This window comes from Eurosta solidaginis, chromosome 3 (genome assembly GCF_040869045.1).
Source record: "Eurosta solidaginis isolate ZX-2024a chromosome 3, ASM4086904v1, whole genome shotgun sequence".
Lineage (NCBI taxonomy): Eukaryota > Metazoa > Arthropoda > Insecta > Diptera > Tephritidae > Eurosta > Eurosta solidaginis.
Window position 1 is genome coordinate 141,667,674 of NC_090321.1, and position 21,515 is coordinate 141,689,188.

The window sequence follows — 21,515 nt, forward strand, 5'->3', positions numbered from 1 at the left end:
GCATGTCGATCTTGATGCCCTGGTCGATTAAGAAGTCCACTCCAATTATGATTTCATCAACAATCTCTGCCACTATAAAATTGTGTACTACCGTGACGTTCCCAATTACGACTTCACATGATACTTCTCCTAGAACCGTGCTGTCTTCTCCAGTGGCTGTACGCAATCTTGCTCCATGCAATGGTCTTACCTTCTTGTTGACTAAATCCGCTCGAATGATGGAATGCGATGCACCCGTATCTACAGTCAGTAAACGTTCCTTTCCATCCATATGTCCTCCGACAGTAAGATTGTTTGACCTTCTTCCAATTTGTGAGATAGAGATTATGGGGCATTCAATTGAGGGAGCCAGCTGTCGCCCCTTGTGGCTGACACGCTTTAGTTTAACAATTGAGTGGACTTGGAGATTTGCTCATCTCCTTCAGCTCTGCGTTTACGGCCACCCACATTGTTGGAGCTATTGGGACCGCTGCTGCAATGTCGTGCAATATGACCTTGGTTGCCGCACTTGAAACATTTAATAACTCCGGCATTTTTCTGTTGTGATCCCTTCAGTGCTTCCTAAATTGTGTCTACCCAATCTGGTCTTTCCACTTCCACACGATGAGCTTTGTATGCTGGTTTACTCAATAGTGAAGCCGTTTCCTGAGTCAATGCATGTGATACCGTTTCAGCAAATGTCAGCTTTGGGTTTGCGTATGTAGCTCCCTTCGTTTCCACGTCCCGTATGCCATTTATAAAACTCTGGATTTTTACCCTCTCGGTGTATTCCACGGGTGCATCCGCATTTGCGAGATGAGCCAACCTTTCAACATCCGAGGCAAACTCCTGCAAAGTCTCATTAGCTCTTTGGTGACGGTTTTGCAACTCAATTTAGAATATCTGTTTCCTATGCTCGCTTCCATAACGTCTCTCGACAGCGGCCATCAATGCTTCATAGTTGTTCCGCTCTCCTTCGGGAATCATCTGTAGGATTTCGGCTGCTGACCCTTTCAATGCCACGAACAGAGCTGCAACTTTATCTTCAGCATTCCAGTTGTTCGCTGCCGACGTCTTCTCAAATTGGAGCTTAAATACCTGGAATGGAACAGAACCATCAAACGTTGGGGATTTTACCTTCAGAGTAGACGTTGAAGTGATTGGACGGTTCAATTGTAACTCCTGAATCCGATCTTTCAAAGCATCCATCTCGGCCTCCACTTTATTTTGTCGTTCACTAACAGCCTCCAGCTGTGATGAGAATTTTGTTTCCTGTGCTAACTGTGAAGACATTTGTGCCACCTGTAATGATAAGCGCTCCTCTTGTTCTTCCATTTTGGATGTTATGCGTGTCTCCTGCGATTCCAGTTGGGATGCCATATTGGATGTAATCTGTGTCGACATTTCTGACATACGCGTTTCTTGTGCTTCAATCTTCGATGTTATTTCTGACGACACTTTTGCAATATGTGCCTCCTGTGCTTCCATCTTCGATGTTATTCGTGTCTCTTGGGATTCCATCTGTGATGACATATACGTTTTCTGTTCTTCTAGTTGAGATGTCATATACGTTTTCTGTTCTTCTAGTTGAGATGACATTGTTGATGTTTGAGCAGATATTGCAGCCAAAATCATGTTCAAGTCTGTGCTCGTAACTGTCTGCGATGTTTCATTTTTCCCTTCAGTTTTTGCTGTTGTCTCGGCCCCATCAGGATAAAAGACATACTCGTCCACATCAATTCCTTCTGCTTCCATTGCCTCTCGTAGCCGTGCCTGAAGTTCGAGTTTAACGCCGCTTGTATTCAATCCACGGCTCTCCAACTCCGTCTTTAGGTGCTGGATCTTCAATTCACTGAACTTTGCCATGTCCTTGTTGTCCTCTGGAATTTATTCAACAATTCCTCTTCTGACACCAATTGTAACGAATTTGCTGCAAATCCTCTTATTTGCAATCCTCTGCTAAGTTTGAATCACTAAACTGTTGAATAAATAACTCCAATATTGAATAATGGAAAAATGGCCTTTATTAAAGTACTTCACAATAACACTTATACTTTGCTACTCGCTGGCTTAATAACCAAACTGATTGATAACTCAAATGAAACTCTACTATAGGCCGCCAGATCGCGTGCTTAATCAAACTGATTGATAGCTCAACTCAAACTGAATTACAGCGCCTCTACATCTGTCGCCTTTTATACTCTTTGGTTTCCTCGTTCACATTTTTCTAGAATCTACTAGCATTGTCCATGAGCTCTCAAACTTCTCAGCTATAACTAAAATTGCACAATTTTATACATCTTTTAGGCGCTTCCAGAATCTACTAATCCAGTAGCTCTCAAACTTCTCAGATATATGCATGCGTTAGTGCATTGACTCTCCGCTGCTCGTATACGTACATGGTACATATATGTAGACGCAGTTATTGTTTCGTTTATGTAGATACATAATGATTGAATTATTGATGTGCATTCACGTCACTGCTTAGCATCGGCTTAGAGACGATAGCATCGCTCAGTGCTGCTAACATTCGTTACAGTATTCCAAATGAAGATTTAAAAGCGCTGATTAATTGCATTACTTTAAAGCGCTTTTGTAATGCGTCGACAGACCCCCCTACGCAACCCATTCCTTTTTTGTATCTAAAAGCACTTCCTTAACGTATTCCAAATAAAGATTTAAAAACGCTGATTAAATGCATTACTTGAAAGCGGGTTTGTAATGCGTTGCTAATCACATTACGTAACCCATTTTTATTTGTTTAATTTCATTTATTTTGTATTAGTTTAAAATAAAATGCATAAAAAGTAATTATATAAAGTTATTAAAACTAAAGCGAACACATATATATTTAAGTAAATATTTGCATACATTTTTTAATTTGCCTTATTTTCTAAACATATTTTTTTGATGGGGTTTATTTTTGACACACCGCAGTCCATGTCGTAGGTCCTTCAAGAAATCTGTAAATGTTTTTCCATCCACAATTGTCGCATCTAAAGTGATAAGAAAGTTAAGCAAAAATAAATACTTTGTTTAGTTTTGTGCCGTATAATAGTCAATATTACCAAAAAGTATTTCGAGCAGTTTCGGGAAATCGCGCAGCCTTTTCTTGGAGTTCTTTCCATCCACATTATATTGTAGAACAACCTCGGTCGCAAGTATTCTCTCCACATATTTACTCCACCCTCTAGGTATAATCAGCTTTTTCAAACTGACAATCTGTAAATATAAAGACAAAATTAAAATCGTTATATGAAAGAAACACAAAGAAACTGTTTTTAAAGTGTGAAATTAAAACTCTTACCATTGCAGCTCTGTTGTCTTCAGTTATTTCCTTCTCAAACTGGATAAGTTCATCCTCGGACTTTAAAGGAAACCTTTGAGAGTATGTTGGTTGATCTGCTGCAGTTTTCAGAAGAACAGATTTTAACATAGCGACCTCTGCTGCTAACTGTGTTATAGTATCATTTTGCGATTGTACTTTACCTTAAAAGAGAAAAAAATGCAAATGAGCATTTCGTAAAAGAAATATAATTTTTTCAGTGACTTACAAATAAGATTCGAAATTTCGTTTTTGAAACCTCGCATGACATCTACCATTCCACCAAGTTGTGCATCCATTTTACAGAAGTTTATTTTATATGTTTATTTGTTGTATTTTTAAGAGCAGTGATGAAGTAAGTAAAGGCAGCAAAACTAAATTTTCTTCATATGGCAAAACCATGACTTTTGTATAAATGTCTTCTAGTTGAAAAATTTGTACACTATCAAATTGAGAAGGATGAGTAACACATATTCCTATATCCAGCGATGGGACGGGTTCCGAATACAAATTATGGGGATTAGGATATGGTTTCCCCTCAAATGTTCCATTCGAATTGATTTTGGTAATACATATAGGGAGCAAAGGCGGTACTGCACAAAAGTTATCAGGAAATTTTGCAGATATATAAAGATCCTCCATTGCGTACGCAATAACTTCCCCTTTTGCGTTGAGTTGTAGTTGAATTGAGGTTTCTTGACTGCTTTTTTCAAAATTTTCATAAAGTTTTCGAACATATATGCTGTGAGAAAGAATCCGTGATTGAATCCGTGAAAGAATCCGTGATTCTTTACACAGTCCGTAAGATGCAGGATGTTGTGAGCATTATACGTGATACTTGTATGCTCATACAATTTTGGAAAATTTACTACAAAGGCGGAAAGCATTTCTTGTGTGGCAGATAAGTTAGATGAAAAATGTTTTTTACACATTAGCATACGATATGAGCAATGTAATAGAAGAAAATGTTTAAAGAATTCATCAGATATGAAATTCTTAATTGATAATGGACTGGTGTACAACAGGAACTGGCGGAATTCTACTGCTTTCCATCTTTTAAATTCTTCATATGATCGAGGTTTCCTTGCGAACTCCCTACATATTGTAACGAATGTTAGCAGTGACGTGAATGCACATCAATAATTCAATCATTATGTATCTACATAAACGAAACAATAATTGCGTCTAAATATATGTACCATGTACGTATACGAACAGCGGAGAGTCAATGCACAAACACAAGCATATATCTGAGATACTCCTAAAAGTATGCAATGAGAAAAACTATAAACTTGTGCAATTGTAGTTACAGCTGAGAAGTTTGAGAGCTGCTGGACTAGTAGATTCTAGAAGCGCCTAGAAGATGCGAAGGTTGAAATCAAAGAGTATAAAAGGCGGCAATTGTAGAGGCACTGGAATTCAGTTTGATTTGAGTTGTCAAGCAGTTACGACTAAGACGATATCTAGCGAGCAATAGCAGTATTATTTTGAAATTCAGTTTCATTTAAGCTATCAGTTTGGTTATTAAGCTATTCGTTGTACAGTTTGAGTGTTATTGTGAAGTATTTTAATAAAGGCCATTTTTCTGTGTGATCCCTTCAGTGCTTCCAAAATTGTGTCTACCCAATCTGGTCTTTCCACTTCCACACGATGAGCTTTGTATGCTGGTTTACTCAATAGCGACGCTGTTTCTTGAGTCAGTGCATAGGATACCGTTTCTGCGAATGTGGGTTTTGGGTTTGCATATGTCGCTCGCTTCTACGTCCCGTATGCCATTTATAAAACTCTGGATTTTTACCCTCTCGGTGTACTCCGCGGGTGCGTCCGCATTTGCCAAATGTGCCAACCTTTCAACATCCGAGGCAAACTCCTGCAAAGTCTCATTCGCTCTTTGGTGGCGGTTTTGCAACTCAATTTGGAATATCTGTTTTCTATGCTCGCTTCCATAAATTCTCTTGACAGCGGCCATCAGTGCTTCATAGCTGTTCCGTTCGTACTCTGGAATAGTCTGTAAGATTTCGGCAGCTGGTCCTTTCAATTCTACGAAGAGTGCAGCAACTTTATCTGCAGCATTCCAGTTGTTCACTGTTGCGGTCTTCTCAAACTGTAGCTTAAAGACCTGGAAAGGAACAGACCCGTCAAAGTATGGTGTTTTTACCTTTGGATTACTCGCTGAAACAGCTGGGCGATTTAGTTGTAACTGCTCCATACGACCCTTCAAATCATCGACTTCTGCCTGAAATTGAGCGATTTTTGCATACTGCGCTTCCAGCTTTGATGTTACCCTTGCTCCCTGTGCTTCTAACTGTGAAGACATTTGTGCCGCCTGCAATGATAAGCGCTCCTCTTGTTCTTCCATCTTCGATGTTATGCGTGTCTCCTGCGATTCCATTTGAGATGCCACATTGGATGTAATCTGTGTCCACATTTCTAACATACGCGTTTCTTGTGCTTCAATCTTCGATGTTATGCGTGTCTCCTGCGATTCCAGCTGAGACGACATGTTGGTGGATATTTGCGATGACATTTCTGTTATACGTTCCTCTTGCGCTTCCAGTTGGGATGCCAATTGCGACGACATTGATGCTACTGTCGATGTTTGTGCAGATATTGCAGCCAATATCATGTTCAAGTCTGTGCTGGTAACCGTCTGCGATGTTTCGTTTTTCTCTTCAATTTTTGTTGTTGTTTCGTCCCCATCAGAATAAAAGACAAACTCGTCCACATCAATTCCTTGCGACTCCATTACCTCTCGTAGCCGTGCTTGAAGTTCGATCTTATTGCCGGTTGTATTTAATCCACGGTTCTCCAACTCCTTTTTCAGTTGCTGGATCTCCAATTCACTGAACTTTGCCATGTCCCAGTTGTATTCCCAATCTTCGGAATTTATTCAACAATTCCTCTTCTGACACCAATTGTAACGAATTTGCTGCAAATCCTCTTATTTGCCCTTTTTCTAGGTTCGTATCGTTAAACTGTTGAATAAATAACTCCAATATTGAATAATGGAAAAATGGCCTTTATTAAAATACTTCACAATAACACTCAAATTGTGCAACGAATAGCTTAATAACCAAACTGATAGCTTAAATGAAACTGACTTTCAAAATAATACTGCTATTGCTCGCTAGATATCGTCTTAGTCGTAACTGCTTGACAACTCAAATCAAACTGAATTCCAGTGCCTTTACAATTGCCGCCTTTTATACTCTTTGATTTCAACCTTCGCATCTTCTAGGCGCTTCTAGAATCTACTAGTCTAGCAGCTCTCAAACTTCTCAGCTGTAACTACAATTGCACAAGTTTATAGTTTTTCTCATTGCATACTTATAGGAGTATCTCAGATATATGCTTGTGTTTGTGCATTGACTCTCCGCTGATCGTATACGGACATGGTACATATATGTAGACGCAGTTATTGTTTCATTTATGTAGATACATAATGATTGAATTATTGATGTGCAATCACGTCACTGCTTAGCATCGGCTTAGAGACGATAGTATCGCTCAGTGCTGCTAACATTCGTTACAATATATAAGGTATGAATGAAGTCAGTAAGGAAGACATTTGTTTTTTTTCTTGCGAGCTTATCTTCTGATTTGTTTTAGATGTAAGAAGATATGAAATAATTTTCTTTGTGACTCCAAGGTCCACCAAGTGCATAGCATCTGAAGGAAACTGGCTGATCATACCAATACTTATTTCTTCTAAGCTGATTTTACAATCAGCGTACAAGGGGTTATGGAAAGATTTGTTTTTCCTGTTGAAAAAATCAGAGCCCGTACGTAAACCACTAATCAGAGCTTCGAATGTAGTTACGCCATTAACACTACGACCTGTTTGCATACATTTAGTGCAACCATTTAATGCGGTATGTCCTCGAGCACCGCAAAATATGACCGAGCTGGAGCATCACAAATTATTGCACGAATAAATACTTTTAGTGATTTATTTCCTAGCATTACACCCTCATCTGCAAGAGATTTAATTTCTACCACAAGGTCATTAAGGTAACTATTGACAGTGATCGGCTTTGCTTTTCCTACGTATGATCCAATAAGGAAAGGTAAACAGTGGGGAATATTGGTAATGTGACCCAAAATTGGCCACAATCCCATTGCTGAACTCTTATACAGAGGCAATCCGTCCACGCCAATGCCAAGGTAAATCTCATCGATGTTCACGTTCTCAATAGTAGCACTAAATTTTAGAAGCTGATGGTGAAGACCGATATGCACATATTCTCCTGGAGCAACGGTACGTTTCGTAGGAAGCATTGTTGATCCCACCAATCCTGGAACACTTATTGATACTTCGATATTTTCAGATATTAAAATTTTTAACAACTGAGAGCGTGTTTCGACAGATGGACTGCACTCCAAAAACCACTGCCTAAGTTTACACGTTAAACTGTTTTTTTGACGATGATGCAAATTATGCCTTGCATCATCCACAATAGAAAAATAACTTTCGGAAAATGTAGCACTTTTAGCTTCAAGTTTTTCACATAAAATAGATTTCTCCTTCTTCACAAGGCGTTTTATATGTCTTTTACTGTACATTTTGTTTAAAAATCACTTTAAATTAAATTAAATTCATAAAATTGTCAAACGCGTGAGTTACGACCGCAAACTTTATTCGAATTATGTATACAAAAAATGTAGAAAATGATGAAGCCAGAAAAGAAAAATAACTGTAATTTTTGAAAAGACGCAAATGAGAATATTTTTTGCTTGTTCACATCTTTTCCGCATAACTTGGAAACATTTCTGTATTGCAATACAGCAATTCTTACTAGTAATTTATAAGGTAATCGGAATGTAAAGGAAATTAACCGTTTTTTAAAATAAAAAAAAGGCATATGAATTTTTTTTCGTTTGTTCGCTTCATTTGTGCTTTACTCAGAAGCGCCTCTGTAATGCAATGCGGCAGTTCTAGCTGGTAATGTAAACGGTCATCAGAAACTATATCTTGATTACATTGGCACCCGTTACGTAATCTATGCTAGGAGAAGTGGTTGCTGAAAATTTCAGCTAAAAAAAATAAAGATACATTGACTTGATCGGGCTACGAACCCAGAAAAGTTACGACAATTCAGTAGCCTATACAGCTGTGCCACACTAACTGATAACATGGCCTAAAAGCGCAGTTATATGCAGGAGTGTCAGTCTAGTGAGTGGTGAGTGGTCAGGTGAATGCGTGGGACATACATAGATATAACTAACGTTAATTTCTGACTTCAAAACATATGAATATGTTGTACAAAGAAGTATCTTTGGTTTGTATAGTATTTTTTCCTTTACAGCATTCATTTAGGAATGAGCAGGTATTTTAATTAGAGATGCGAAATGCAATTTATATTTTTCTAACATACTCCATTAACCCTACATATTTTTCTGATGGCCTGGTGAATCAGATTCTTTTTTCGATTTTCTTCCTTCCTCTAAAAAAAACTTTTGATTGATTTTTGATTGATTTGATCCCACAAAGCAGAATAAATTAAAAAATAAATAAATATCATGGAGTCGACGCGGTAGTCGAACTCAGAACAGGGAACTTATCCATAAATTCCCTGATTTCGATAAATAAGACGAACGCGTTCGGAGGAAGAGGGAAAAATAAAATGTTATTCAGATGAGGAAGACGGAAATATGAAATTTTCTGCGGATGAGGAAGATGGAAATGGAGAAATTCAATATTCGAAAAATCGATTTGTTGATGGCCTGGTAAAATCGGCTGTTTTGGGAAAAATGGGCACCTTTCCTAATTCATGAGATCAATATGGTAAAAAAAAAAACAACGAGCGGCATTTGAACCAAAAGCTTGAAAAAAGAAAAAATAAATTCATACAAGTGCTGTACACCTGCACGAAATATATTCTTGTCTCTTGCAATTCAATTTACAATCTTAAATTATTTACAAAAAATCAGTGAATTAACTCTCAAGCCTGGGCATTGGCGCAATTTTAATGATGTAAATTGCATGGCGCCGGCGCCAATGCTGGTGCCAGCTCAATGGTAGCTCATTCACGTAATAACTCCAGGCGAATTTTTGACGCTGCTCAGTAGTGAGTGCGTAGTAAATTTTACTTGCGCTATTGAGTGAAACGATTCTTGTGTGTCAGGCACGAGTTTGGTGTTATTGGCGTCGCAGGCAATGATGACACTGAGCTGATGGCGGTAGGCTGGTAGTTCAGCTTTTGAATCAGGGAAAGAACTGATGACCCATGTAAATTATTATGGCTTTGGCTATTATTGGTGTGACTTTGAACCAAATAAATGCTGCGAACATAACAACCGGAGTCACTTTTGAGTTTTCTATTTTCTGCTCAAATTTTGCTTAAGAACGTTATGCTCTGTCATAAAAAGAAAAATAAGAAATAAATAGACAAATTAGCTTTTTTTACAAATCGATTGGTTGAGATTTTCAACTGTTGATTTAACTTAAGCTCTTATGCCAATATTTTTCAGCCAGCTTATTTTCTAATAGGTCATTTTTCCAAAGGCAAAATTAATTACAGATTTAGACAGCCTTAAAAAAACGGACAGCATAGCAAAACGTATGGTGAATTCCTCCCAGATTTGCTCTACGTGTTCTAAAAAGTTTCACAGGTCTACAATGTTCCCTCTTATTAATTTTATCCTCTTTGTAATAATCACAATTTAACCAGAGAATTTTTACACAACGAGGCGTTTTTCTTTGCTAACGAAACTATTTGCATGTGTGCAAACTTTTCTTTTGGCCTCGTACATATAGGCCAAAACTACTATGTATACGTATTTGCAACACCTCAAGGCCATTTTCAACCCTCCATTTACCCATCAAATTACCCATTTTCTATCTTTTTTAAAATTTCTAAATTCTTTTAATTAAATTTAAATTCATATTAAGACATAAAACATGCAAACATTTCGCTACAAATAATATAATTTAAATATAATTAATCCTACTAAATACCTATACATATTCCCACAAAGAAATCATCTTAAGAGAAAATCAAAAAGAGCCGCTCTGATGTTGTCATGGTCCATGGTTCTGCACCATATAGCAGAACGGGTACGATAAGTAACTTGTAGAGTATGATTTTCGTCTGCCGAGAGAGGACTTTACTTTTCAATTGCCTCCCTAGTCCAAAGTAACATTTATGGCAAGAGTGATTCTTCGCTGGATTTCAGAGCTGATGTTGTTGTTAGTGTTGATGCTGGTTCCCAAATAAACGAAGTCTTGCTATTTCGAAATTATGGCTGCCAACAGTAGCGTGGTTGCCAAAGCGCATATGCGCTGACTCTTTTCTCGATGACAGCAAGTACTTCGTTTTGTCCTCATTCACCATCAAACCGCTTACTGCTTCTTTTTCCAGTTTGGAGTAAGCACAACTAACGGCTCGGGCGTTTAGGCCGATTATATCAATGTCATCAGCATATACCAGTAATTGCACGCTTTTATAGAGTATTGTTCCAGAGCGGTTAATTTCTGCAGATAGTATAATTTTCTCCAGCATAAAATTAAATAAATCGCACACTGTCTGAAACCTCGTTTAATTCTGCCTGAGCTGATGGTGTTGCTCAACGTCAATTTTCACAGCCGTATAAGTTTTGCGGGAAAACCAAATTCAGACATAGCGGCATATAGGCAGCTCCTTTTCGTGCTGTCGAAGGCGGCTTTAAAATTGACGAAGAGGTGATGTGTGTCGATTCTTTTTTCGCGGGTTATTTCCAAGATTTGGCGATAAGGTCCAATCAGCCGATTAACGGTGGGCTTCAATCTTTCGAACAATACACTCGACAGGACTTTATATGCGATATTAGGAAGGCTGATTCCGCGATAGTTGGCGCAGTTTGCGGTATCCCCTTTCTTATGGACTGGGAAAAGAACACTTAGATTCCAATCGTCGGACATGCACTCGTCCGACGATATTTTGAGAAGAAGCTGATGCATGCGCCTTACCAACTCCCCGCCGCCGTATTTGAATATCTCCGCATGCAATCCATCAGCGCCCGCAGCCTTGTTGTGTTTGAATCTAATTATTGCTATTCTGACTTGTCGTGATCGGGTGGGGGACATTTATTCCATCATCATCGATTGCGGGATCGGGTTCGGCATCCCTGTGCGGTAAATCGATGTCTCCATTCAGGAGAGCAGTTACAAGATCGCCTTTTTCGTTCTGACTCGTATCCGTTAAACTAACAGCCATCAAAATCATAAAAAATCGTAACATTTTTCAGTCTTGTAGCGAGAGTTTTTTTGTCAATGTTCCCGCAAAAGTCAAGTGCCTAACGTCAAATTAGGTGGAATTACCCCCATTTTTTGTATCATGCCATATATGATGTATTGATAAATTTATCTACGATTGTTCAATATTCAAAGAAACTCACCCAGTCATATATGTAATTCGTATCGATATCACTTCATTTATAAAAACCACATTATTCCATTAGTAGGCCACCACAGAATGGTAATTTGAGATTGCTTTACAAATTTAGTACCTACGAAATTCGATAGGGAACCATAAAAAGAGGTTAAATTCAAATTAGCGGCACCGTATTTTTTGTTACCCCAGCGGATTAGGGGCGGCCACCGTTGTGGGATGGTAGCGTGCTCCGCCTACCACACCGAATGCTCTGGGTTCACACCCCCGGCAAAGCAATATCAAAATTTTAGAAATAAGGTTTTTCAATTAGAAGAAAATTTTTCTAAGCGGGGTGGCCCGTCGGCAGTGTTTAGCAAGCACTCCGAGTGTATTTCTGCCATGAAAAGCTCTCAGTGAAAACTCATCTGCCTCCAGATGCCGTTCGGAGTCTGTATAAAATAAGTAGGTCCCGTCCGGCCAATTTGTAATAAAAATTAAAAAGGAGTGCGACGAAGATTGGAAGAGAAGCTCGGCCTAAAATCTCTTCGGAGGTTATCGCGCCTTACATTTATTTATTTTTAGCGGGTTAGGGGGCTTAGAATATACCCGCGGTAGGTATGCCTGTATTAAGAGGCGACTAAAATACCGAATTGATTCAAGGGGCTGTGTATCGCAACACTCTCAAGGGGTTGCCAGCGCAATATATAGCTTCTCCAACTCAATTTACATCCTCACATACGCGTGGCGAATCCTGTTTCATTAACAGACGAGGCTCTGGCGACCCCGAACTATTGATGGATCTAGGGGGTGGGACGGCGGGATGGCCTAGAAGGTTTCATGTGGTCATACCAAATCATTCCCGAGATGATGCTGCTAGTACCTTTATGGTGCTTGTTACGGGAACGTACCGGATCTGCATCCGGCAAAGAAACATCAACATCGATAACACTCCCCAAGGCCTTCGGGTAGTGTCCCTATCGCTACAACAACAACAACAACCTATTTTTTGTTTGTTTTTATACAATATAATAAGTGGTTCTCATGATTATAAAAAGAACCAATAAAAATAACTTCAAAGCAACAAAAAAATTTCAGATTAAATCCACCCGTGTGAAAATGGTTTTCAGTCACTGATCGAAACACGTAATACGGGCCCAGTCTAAAGCTAACTGACACAAAATACCTCGTAACCAGTGTTGCCAGAGGAAGGAGACGAAAAATCTTCATTTTTATAGGAAAAATCTTCACTTGAAGTTTTAGGTATTAAAAAATCTTCTTTATACCCAAAAACCTTCACTAGATTATTCTTAAGGGCTCTTTTACAGGAACCGATTTCCTGACCAATTTTAGGACTTGCAATAAAAAATTATAAAACACCAGATTGAACGTCAAAAAATCGACTGGAAAATCATCTCTGTAAAAAAGTCTTAAGGAATAAACTCAAAATCTATTTCCCTATAGGAAATGTTCATATAGTATGTATTTCGTAAGCAAACCCCCTTCCATTCTTCTAATTGGCTGAATCCAATATTTTCATATGTGGTAAGTAGATGAGACCTGTTAAATAATGATTACTAATCGTAATGGTTATGGAATTAACTCATGGTAATGGTTATGGAATTAAAAATGTAATCAAAAACATATTGTAACAATTAAAACATTTAAAAATAGTAATTTTTTGATTATTTTTAATTAAAATTATTTAATAATTATTTTTTTTTTAGTTAAAAATAATCATTACCAATTAAAAAACCATCTAATCAATTGATTACTTATTGTAATTCAAATTTAACAGGTTTGAAATAGATAAAACATTGGGGTGTGGAAAATGGTAGTTTGATCGAAAAACAAGTTTTTATACTCAGCTGAGTAGGTCTCAACGGTACCCCGTAACGGCACAAACTAATCGCGATAGATATATACTTCTATATAGCCATGTCCGTCCGTCCGTCTATTCATAAGCCCGATAACTTGAGTAAATTTTGAGGTATCTTAATGAAATTTGGTGAGTAAGTTCCTGGGCACTCATCTCAGATCTCTATTTAAAATGAACGAAGTCGGACTATAAACACGCACACTTTTTCGATATTGAAAATTTCGAAAAACCGAAAAAGTGCGAAAATTCATTACCAAAGACGGATAAAGAAATTACCGCAGGGACAATGTCTTAGAACGTCAAGGCCTATCTGTTCGGTCAGACGATGCAAATCTAGAAATCATCAACATCTACATCCCTCCTGTCACCTGTTGCCCCAGTGGATACCGCCCTAATATCGAGGCCTTACTCACTGGCAACAATCGCATTATCTTAGGCGATTTCAATGCCCATCACGACCTATGGCATTCAAACTTGCGGGCGGACAGTAGGGGTGAGATGTTGGCGGATCAAATAGAAGAAACGACGTTCTGCACAATAAACGGAGACGCCCCCACACGTATGGTAGGAAGCTGTCATAGCTCGCCAGATATCTCAATCGTGAGCGCAGAACTCGTAAACTGCGTCAACTGGCAGCCGATGGTAACATTGGCATCCGACCACCTGCCCATACTTATTTCGTTCGAGCGTACCGCCGACTTCATCGTCACCGAAAAACGCACTTTCATAAACTTCAAAAAAGGAAAGTGGGAAGAATATAAATCTGCAACAGACAGCAGCTTTGCTGCCCTCCCTATCCCGACTGATGCCCGCCAAGGGGAGCGTGCCTTCCGTAAGGTCATTGAATCCGCCTCGGCACATTTCATTCCCGCCGGGAGAATTCCCGAGATCCGGCCCCACTTCCCGGCGGAGGCCGCGAGCTTAGCGAGGGAACGCGACCTTATAAGACAGCTTGATCGAGGCGACCCCCAAATAAGGGGGTCCAACGCATAAACCAACGCATCAGATTGCTTGTGGACGAACACAAGCGGGCGAAATGGGAAGAGCACCTAAGAGGTTGTAACCTCTCTACCGGTGTAGGTAAACTTTAGTCCACCGTAAAGTCCCTATCGAATCCGACTAAGCACAAAGACAAAGTTTCCATCGCCTTTGGCGATAAGGTGCTGTCGGATGCGAAAAAATGCGCGAGCGCTTTCTGCCGACAATATATAATGCAGCCTACGGTTGACAAAGATAGACGGAGAGCCAATAGACACGCACATAAATACAAATTCAGCGCGTCACCAGTCGCCATCACCGCTATAGAGGTTGAGGACGCCATTGGTCGCGCTAAACCATCCAAAGCAGTGGACCCAGACGGCATAGCCATGCCGATGCTTAAAAACCTAGGGAAAGAGGGTTTCAAATATTTAGCGCATGTCTTCAACCTGTCTCTTTCCACCTTTGTCATACCCGAGAAATGGAAAATGGCCAAGGTGGTCCCGCTACTAAAGCCTGGGAAACCAGCTAACATAGGTGAGTCATATCGTCCGATATCTCTCCTATCGCCAGTGGCAAAGACGCTTGAAGCCATTTTGCTCCCTTATTTCCAAGCACATTTGCAGCTAGCCCCTCATCAGCATGGCTTCAGAAAACTCCATAGCACTACCTCCGCGCTAAATGTCATTAGCACCCAGATAAATTGCGGTTTGAATCAATACCCCCACCATAGAACAGTACTCGTAGCGCTAGACCTATCAAAAGCCTTTGATACGGTCAACCATGGCTCGTTACTGCAAGACCTGGAAGGGTCTACCCCTCCCCCATGTTTTAAAAGGTGGACCGCAAATTATCTGGGTGGTCGGCAGGCATCGGTGCAATTCAGAAACGAAACATCAAAACCAAGGAGAATTAAACAGGGGGTGCCAAGGGTGGTGTCCTATCCCCACTTTTGTTTAATTTCTACACATCTAAGCTACCTTCACCACCGGAAGGAGTCACAATCGTTTCCGACGCCGATGACTGCACAATAATGGCCACAGGCCCAGGCCCAGAGATCGATGAGCTATGCAATAAAATAAACGGCTATCTCCCTGATCTCTCCAGTTTTTTCGCCTCGCGAAACCTGGCATTGTCACCGACTAAATTTTCCGCGACCTTATTTACAACATGGACGCCCCAAATGTCGACCATATTGAACATCCACGTCGATGGCACTACGCTACCGACTGTCCTACACCCCAAAATCTGGGTGTGACGTTTGATCAGGATCTACATTTTGGTGCGCACGCAACCGCAATTGTTCCGAGAATTCAGAGCCGTAATAAAATCCTCAAATCCCTTGCTGGCAGTACCTGGGGAAAAGATAAAGAAACGCTCATGACCACATACAAAGCAATTAGCCAGCCGATTACGTGCTACGCGTCACCCATATGGTCGCCAAGCCTAAAACCTACGGCACCTGAGAACCCAGCCGTATGAAGCGAAAACACACAAGCAGGTCCTTGGTGAACTCCATAGACAGGCGTCGGACCTTTATGTCGGGAATTGCCTGGTGAATCCAGTACTTGAAGAAAAATATCCAGAACTCGCGGAAGAGGAACGCATACTCCCCAGGGAAACGCGTGTCACTCTTGCTCAACTTCGTTCTGGATACTGTAACAGGTTAAACTCTTACCTATCCAGAATCAACCCCGACATACAAAATGTATGCCCCGCTTGCAATGTGTCCCCACATGACACCAACCATCTCTTTAATTGTAATGTGGAACCAACGCCTCTAACACCCCTTTCCTTATGGTCCACCCCTGTTGAAACGGCAAGTTTCCTTGGACTCCCGTTAGAGGATATTGATGACAATTTGTGATCGGTCGCGGCTATTAGGTGGGGCGAGCGTTGCTACAACAACAACAACAACAAAGAAATGAAACTTGGTAGGTGGGTTGACCTTATGACGCAGAATAGAAACTTAGTAAAATTTTGGACAATGGGCTTGGCACCGCCCGCCTTTAAAAGAAGGTAATTTAAAAGTTTTGCAAGCTGTAATTTTGCAGTCGTTGAAGATATCATGATGAAATTTGGCAGGGACGTTACTCGTATTACTATATGTGTTCTAAAAAAAATTAGCAAAATCGGATTACGAACACGCCCACTTAAAAAAAAAAAATTTAAGTCAAATTTTAACAAAAAATTGAATATCTTTACAGTATATAAGTAAGTAGTGGTGCAACAAAATACAAAAATAAAAGAAAATTTTAAAATGAGCGTGGCTCCGCCCTTTTTCATTTAATTTGTCCAGAATACTTTTAATGCCATAAGTCGAACAAAAATTCACCAATCCTTGTGAAATTTGGTAAAGGCATAGCTTCTATGACGGTAACTGTTTTCTGTGAAAATGGGCGAAATCGGTTGAAGCCACACCCAGTTTTCATACACAGTCGACCGTCCGTCCTTCCGCTCGACTGTTAACGCGATAACTTTAGCAAAAATCGATATATCTTTACTAAACTTAGTTAACATACTTATCTGAACTCGTTTTATGTTGGTATTAAAAATGGTCGAAATCCGACTATGACCACGCCCACTTTTTCGATATCGAAAAATGAAAAAAAAATGCCATAATTCTATACCAAATACGAAAAAAGGGATGAAACATGGTGATTGGATTGGTTATTTGACGCAAAATATAACTTCAGAAAAAACTTTTTAAAATGGTTGTGACACCTAAATCAAAAGCCCTTGGAATCAATGCCAGAATACTGTTCGTGGTATTACATATATAAATAAATTTGGGGTACCCGACAGATGATAATCTGGGTCACCCTGATCCACATTTTGATCGATATCTTGAAAACGCCTTCACTACTACAACCACTCCCTTTTAAAACCCTCTTTAATACCTTTCATTTGATACCCATGTCATACAAACACATTCTAGGGTTACCCTAGGTTAATTTTCCTACATGGTGATTTTCGCTTATTTGACAAAGGATGAAGGAAAATCGTTCCAAAAAACGCCACCCTTAGTCTACAATTTCGGACTCTTATCCGACTCATAATTAAGGGCGCTTCGAAAATATTTAGGGGTGTTTAAAAAAAAATGATAAAGAAATGCGTTCAAATTTAACGCATTTAATTAATTTTCATATTTAAAAAAAATATTCAAATAAAACGAATTGATAGTTTTAGCTGAAGAAAGATAGCAAAAGCAAGTTGCTCCACCTTTTAGTATTACCATTTGTATGCATCCATAAAAAAGACAATTTTTTCTCCAAAGCTCTCAGCTGAGTATGTAATGTTCGGTTACACCCGAACTTAGCCTTCCTTACTTGTTTTTTAGACAATTTTACTTGCTACGGGTTAACACCTTACTTTTAATGTGAAAACCCCCAACTGAGTAAAAGTATAACTTATGTCTTGAACCCACCCGGGACATAGATATCTCTTACGAAAATGTTAAGTGATAGAAATAAAGTTCGGCTTAAAAATAGTGGCGGTCTAAAGGAGTTTAGCCTGTAACTACTCGAAAAGAAAAATCTTTTGGCAGATACATATAAAAATCTTAATTTTGAAGATTTTTTCAGTGCAATTTTTTGAAATTTAAAAAATTTTATTTCTTACAAAAAAATTTTCATTTTGAAGATAAATGTTCGTTTATGGCAACGCTGTTCGTGACATGCAGAATATGCGGGAATAACAAAATTGCGGATTGCAATTGGTCGGCTGGAGATTGCCGGCTTTTAACGTAAGGCACCATTGGAGATGGCCGATTTTTAAACTATTTAACTATCAATTTAAAAAGGAGTAATTTGGCTTGGCGGCCACCGTGGTGTGATGGTAGCGTGCTCCGCCTGCCACACCGAAGATGCTGTGTTCACGCTCCTGAGAAAGCAACATCAAAATTTTAGAAACGAGATTTTTCAATTAGAAGAAAATTTTTTCTAAGCGTGGTCGCCCCTTGGCAGTGTTTGGCAGGCATTCCGAGTGTATTTCTGCCATGAACAGCGCCTTGTATTTATTTTTTATTTATTTATAATTTGGTTTGAATATGGCCCTTTTTGTTAAGAAATTATTTTAATATTAAATACAGGAGATGTTTTAGAATATAATGTGATACTTAGCTTAATAAATTAAAATTTTGAAGATGTCCGGTTTTGAAAATAGGCGATTCAAATATGTATACATTTTTCTTTTTTTAGAAAAATATAGAAAAAACGGCCAAATATCAAAAAAAACCTATCGAAATACAAACTGGCTCGTTTGTTTTTAATGAACTAGATTGTATTTTTCTTGTATTTCGTTAGTTTTTTAAAATAAAATGTACACTCTTATACTAGTACTGAGGTCGAATTAGAAGGAGGGCGACAAAAAATTTAAGAAAAAATACAGAAAAAATACGAAAGGCACTGGAAATATTTTTAGGTTCATTGATGTGTTTATGTTTATTTTTATTACATGGGCCAAATTAATAAACTTAGGCTCAATGGATCACATTTTTGCGTATCATTCTTCTAAAGCAGCTCAAGATACCAAAATGACATATTGCCCTTCATCTTTCCCCTCGACAATACTTACATATTTCCTAAAAGTTTCAAAACCGTCTTAGTAACAAATGTTGAAGCTTCGAAAAATGCAGTTAATTTATTTTTGATAAAATAGGCATTTACCCTCACTCATCCGTTGATTTTAACGACGAATAACAAAAAATAAAAATAAACATATATAAGGCAACGTTTAGGAATAACCAAAAAGATTTAATTTTTGAAATGCTCTAATGTAGACATGTACATATACATATGTACATACATATATGTGTGTATGATTGTACATATTTTTTTCTATTTTATCTACCTATTATATGTCCTCGCAATTGTACAAAGGACACCAAAGAAAACTCTATTTATGTAGAGAGAGAATGAGAGCCAGAAACAAAATTTAAAACTGAGAGAATTGAAGTGTTCACAATGAGGTTGACAAAGAAACAGGCAAAAACTGGATTATGCACAATCAAGAAGTCCGGCAGCTGCAAACCAATACGGAGGCACTTGGATATCGTTCGACTTTCGGCTTGAACTCCTCATTCGTACGTCATTTGCCTTTAGTTAAGGACGTGTCGGTTGGCTGTCTACTACACCGTAAAACAAAAAGGCGCGGCAACAGTCGTTGACTAAGTGAGAGCTCAATACCTCGCTACGTGTGTGAATTATTTTGTGTATCATAATTTAAGTAAATGTGAATAGTATTAAAGATATACCACCTGATAAACATACAAAGCCATCACTCTGTATATCTATCAAATCACAGTACACTCAAGCTAAGGTGGAATTGAATAATAAACTAAGTACTTCGTGAAAATCTAAAATTTCTAGCTAACAAAAGGGTTCGGTGACAAAAAAAAACTCGCTAATAGGAAACCGGAAAGAAGGCAATGTCGGAAAAATCTTCAGAATATTTAAAACGAACTTGCCTAATTTGTGGCTGCCACACAGATCAAACGATCAACATATACGAGCCGCGAATTGGACCAAATATTGTTGAATTGATTCAAGCAAAATTTAAAATCCAGGTGTGTAATTAACACAATTTTAAATTCTGTATATTCAATTTTGTCATTCCATAACTACACATACATATGTATGTATGTGCATACATATATACATACTATGTAACATTATAAAAACACTTACAAGGTATAACCGTTCTCCCTTCTGGTCAACAATGATTTTTTTGCGGAATTTAATATTTAAAAATCAATCTTCAAACAAAAGGAAAAAAGAAAAATAAACAGAATCAAATAATAAAATTTGCTTTTGTATGACAGAAAACGTACAATATATATGTGTGCAAAAAAAAAATTTGAAAACTTTCATTGTGGACAAACGTCATTAATGGCAGGGTTTTTTGAAGGTCCTGGCAAAGTTGACATATCAATATAAAACAGCTGATCCAACCAACTTTATGGAAATCTATGCAGTTGGTTAATGGTGCCATACCATAACGCCCTAGTCCTAACCATTCCATACAAACCAATTGGTTTTTGTTTTTTCGCCATATTCATAACCTCTAAATATTTTATTTGGTGAATTCATTAACTTTCATTCGTTTTGATTAAATGACTTACTATTTCTGGAATTTGTTCGTAGTTTTTTGCGTTGTCTTCTTTTTTATGAAATTCTCACATAAGGTACCAAAACCGATACCAATTGATATGGATAAGCAAAAATATGACTTTGACTATGGCATTATGGTGATGTTTGTCAACTTTGCCAGGCCCCTGACTTGCATATAAATTCGCGTTTGCAACAAATAAATGCTCATCGGCCATTACACATAGTAGTATTGTATGGAGAAATAGTGGAGACACGCACTTTTTCGGTATAGTGTATAATCAAAGACTCTTTAAATATAAGATGGTGCATTGTAGAGTTCTAAAACTTTGTGGAAATTGTAGGACGGCTGTAAACGGAATTCACCATACCTTTTGCTATGCTGTCCGCCTTATTTTTTATGACGGTATAACTCTGTAATTTATTTTCGCTTTGGAAAAATTACCTATTTGAAACTAAGCTGGCTGAAAAATATTGGCATAGCAGCTTAAGTTAAATCAACAATTGAAAATCTCAGCCAAGCGATTTGTAAAATAAGCTAATTTGTCTATTTGTTTCTTATTTGCTCGATATAGGGTGTGTTCGAGCTGCAGCAGTGTTACTTTTTATGACAGCGCATAACATTCTTCAGCAAAATTTGAGCGCATTCGTTGAACGAAATGTTGACAATTTATTGATCATCGCTACGAAATTAGCGACATTCCATCAACTAAGTAGCACTTTAGCAATACTTCTGTTATTATTTAGCTGCTCAAACACATCCATATTAATTGTGCATAAAATCAAAAATATAAAACTCAAAAATGACTCCGGTTGTTATGTCCGCAGGATTTATTTGGTTCAAAGGCACAGCCAATAATAGCCAAGGCCATAATAATTTATACGGGTCATCAATTCTT

General features: G+C 38.4%; 1 protein-coding gene across 6 annotated transcripts in view; it reads left to right on the forward strand.

Annotated features, from left to right (window-relative positions):
* phyl (phyllopod) overlaps window positions 1–21,515 on the forward strand; it is a 413,007-nt gene that overhangs the window by 134,246 nt on the left and 257,246 nt on the right. The window contains exon 1 of one of the 6 annotated variants that reach the window (XM_067773128.1): window positions 19,632–20,075. The exons of 1 other annotated variant lie outside the window; for it this stretch is intronic. In XM_067773128.1, the coding sequence (XP_067629229.1) occupies window positions 19,938–20,075 (138 nt within the window). In that variant the 5' untranslated portion in view covers window positions 19,632–19,937. Of the gene's footprint in view, window positions 1–19,631; window positions 20,076–21,515 lie in introns of those variants that run through there. 4 more of the 6 variants (XM_067773132.1, XR_010950890.1, XM_067773133.1 and 1 more) reach the window with 4 other exon arrangements.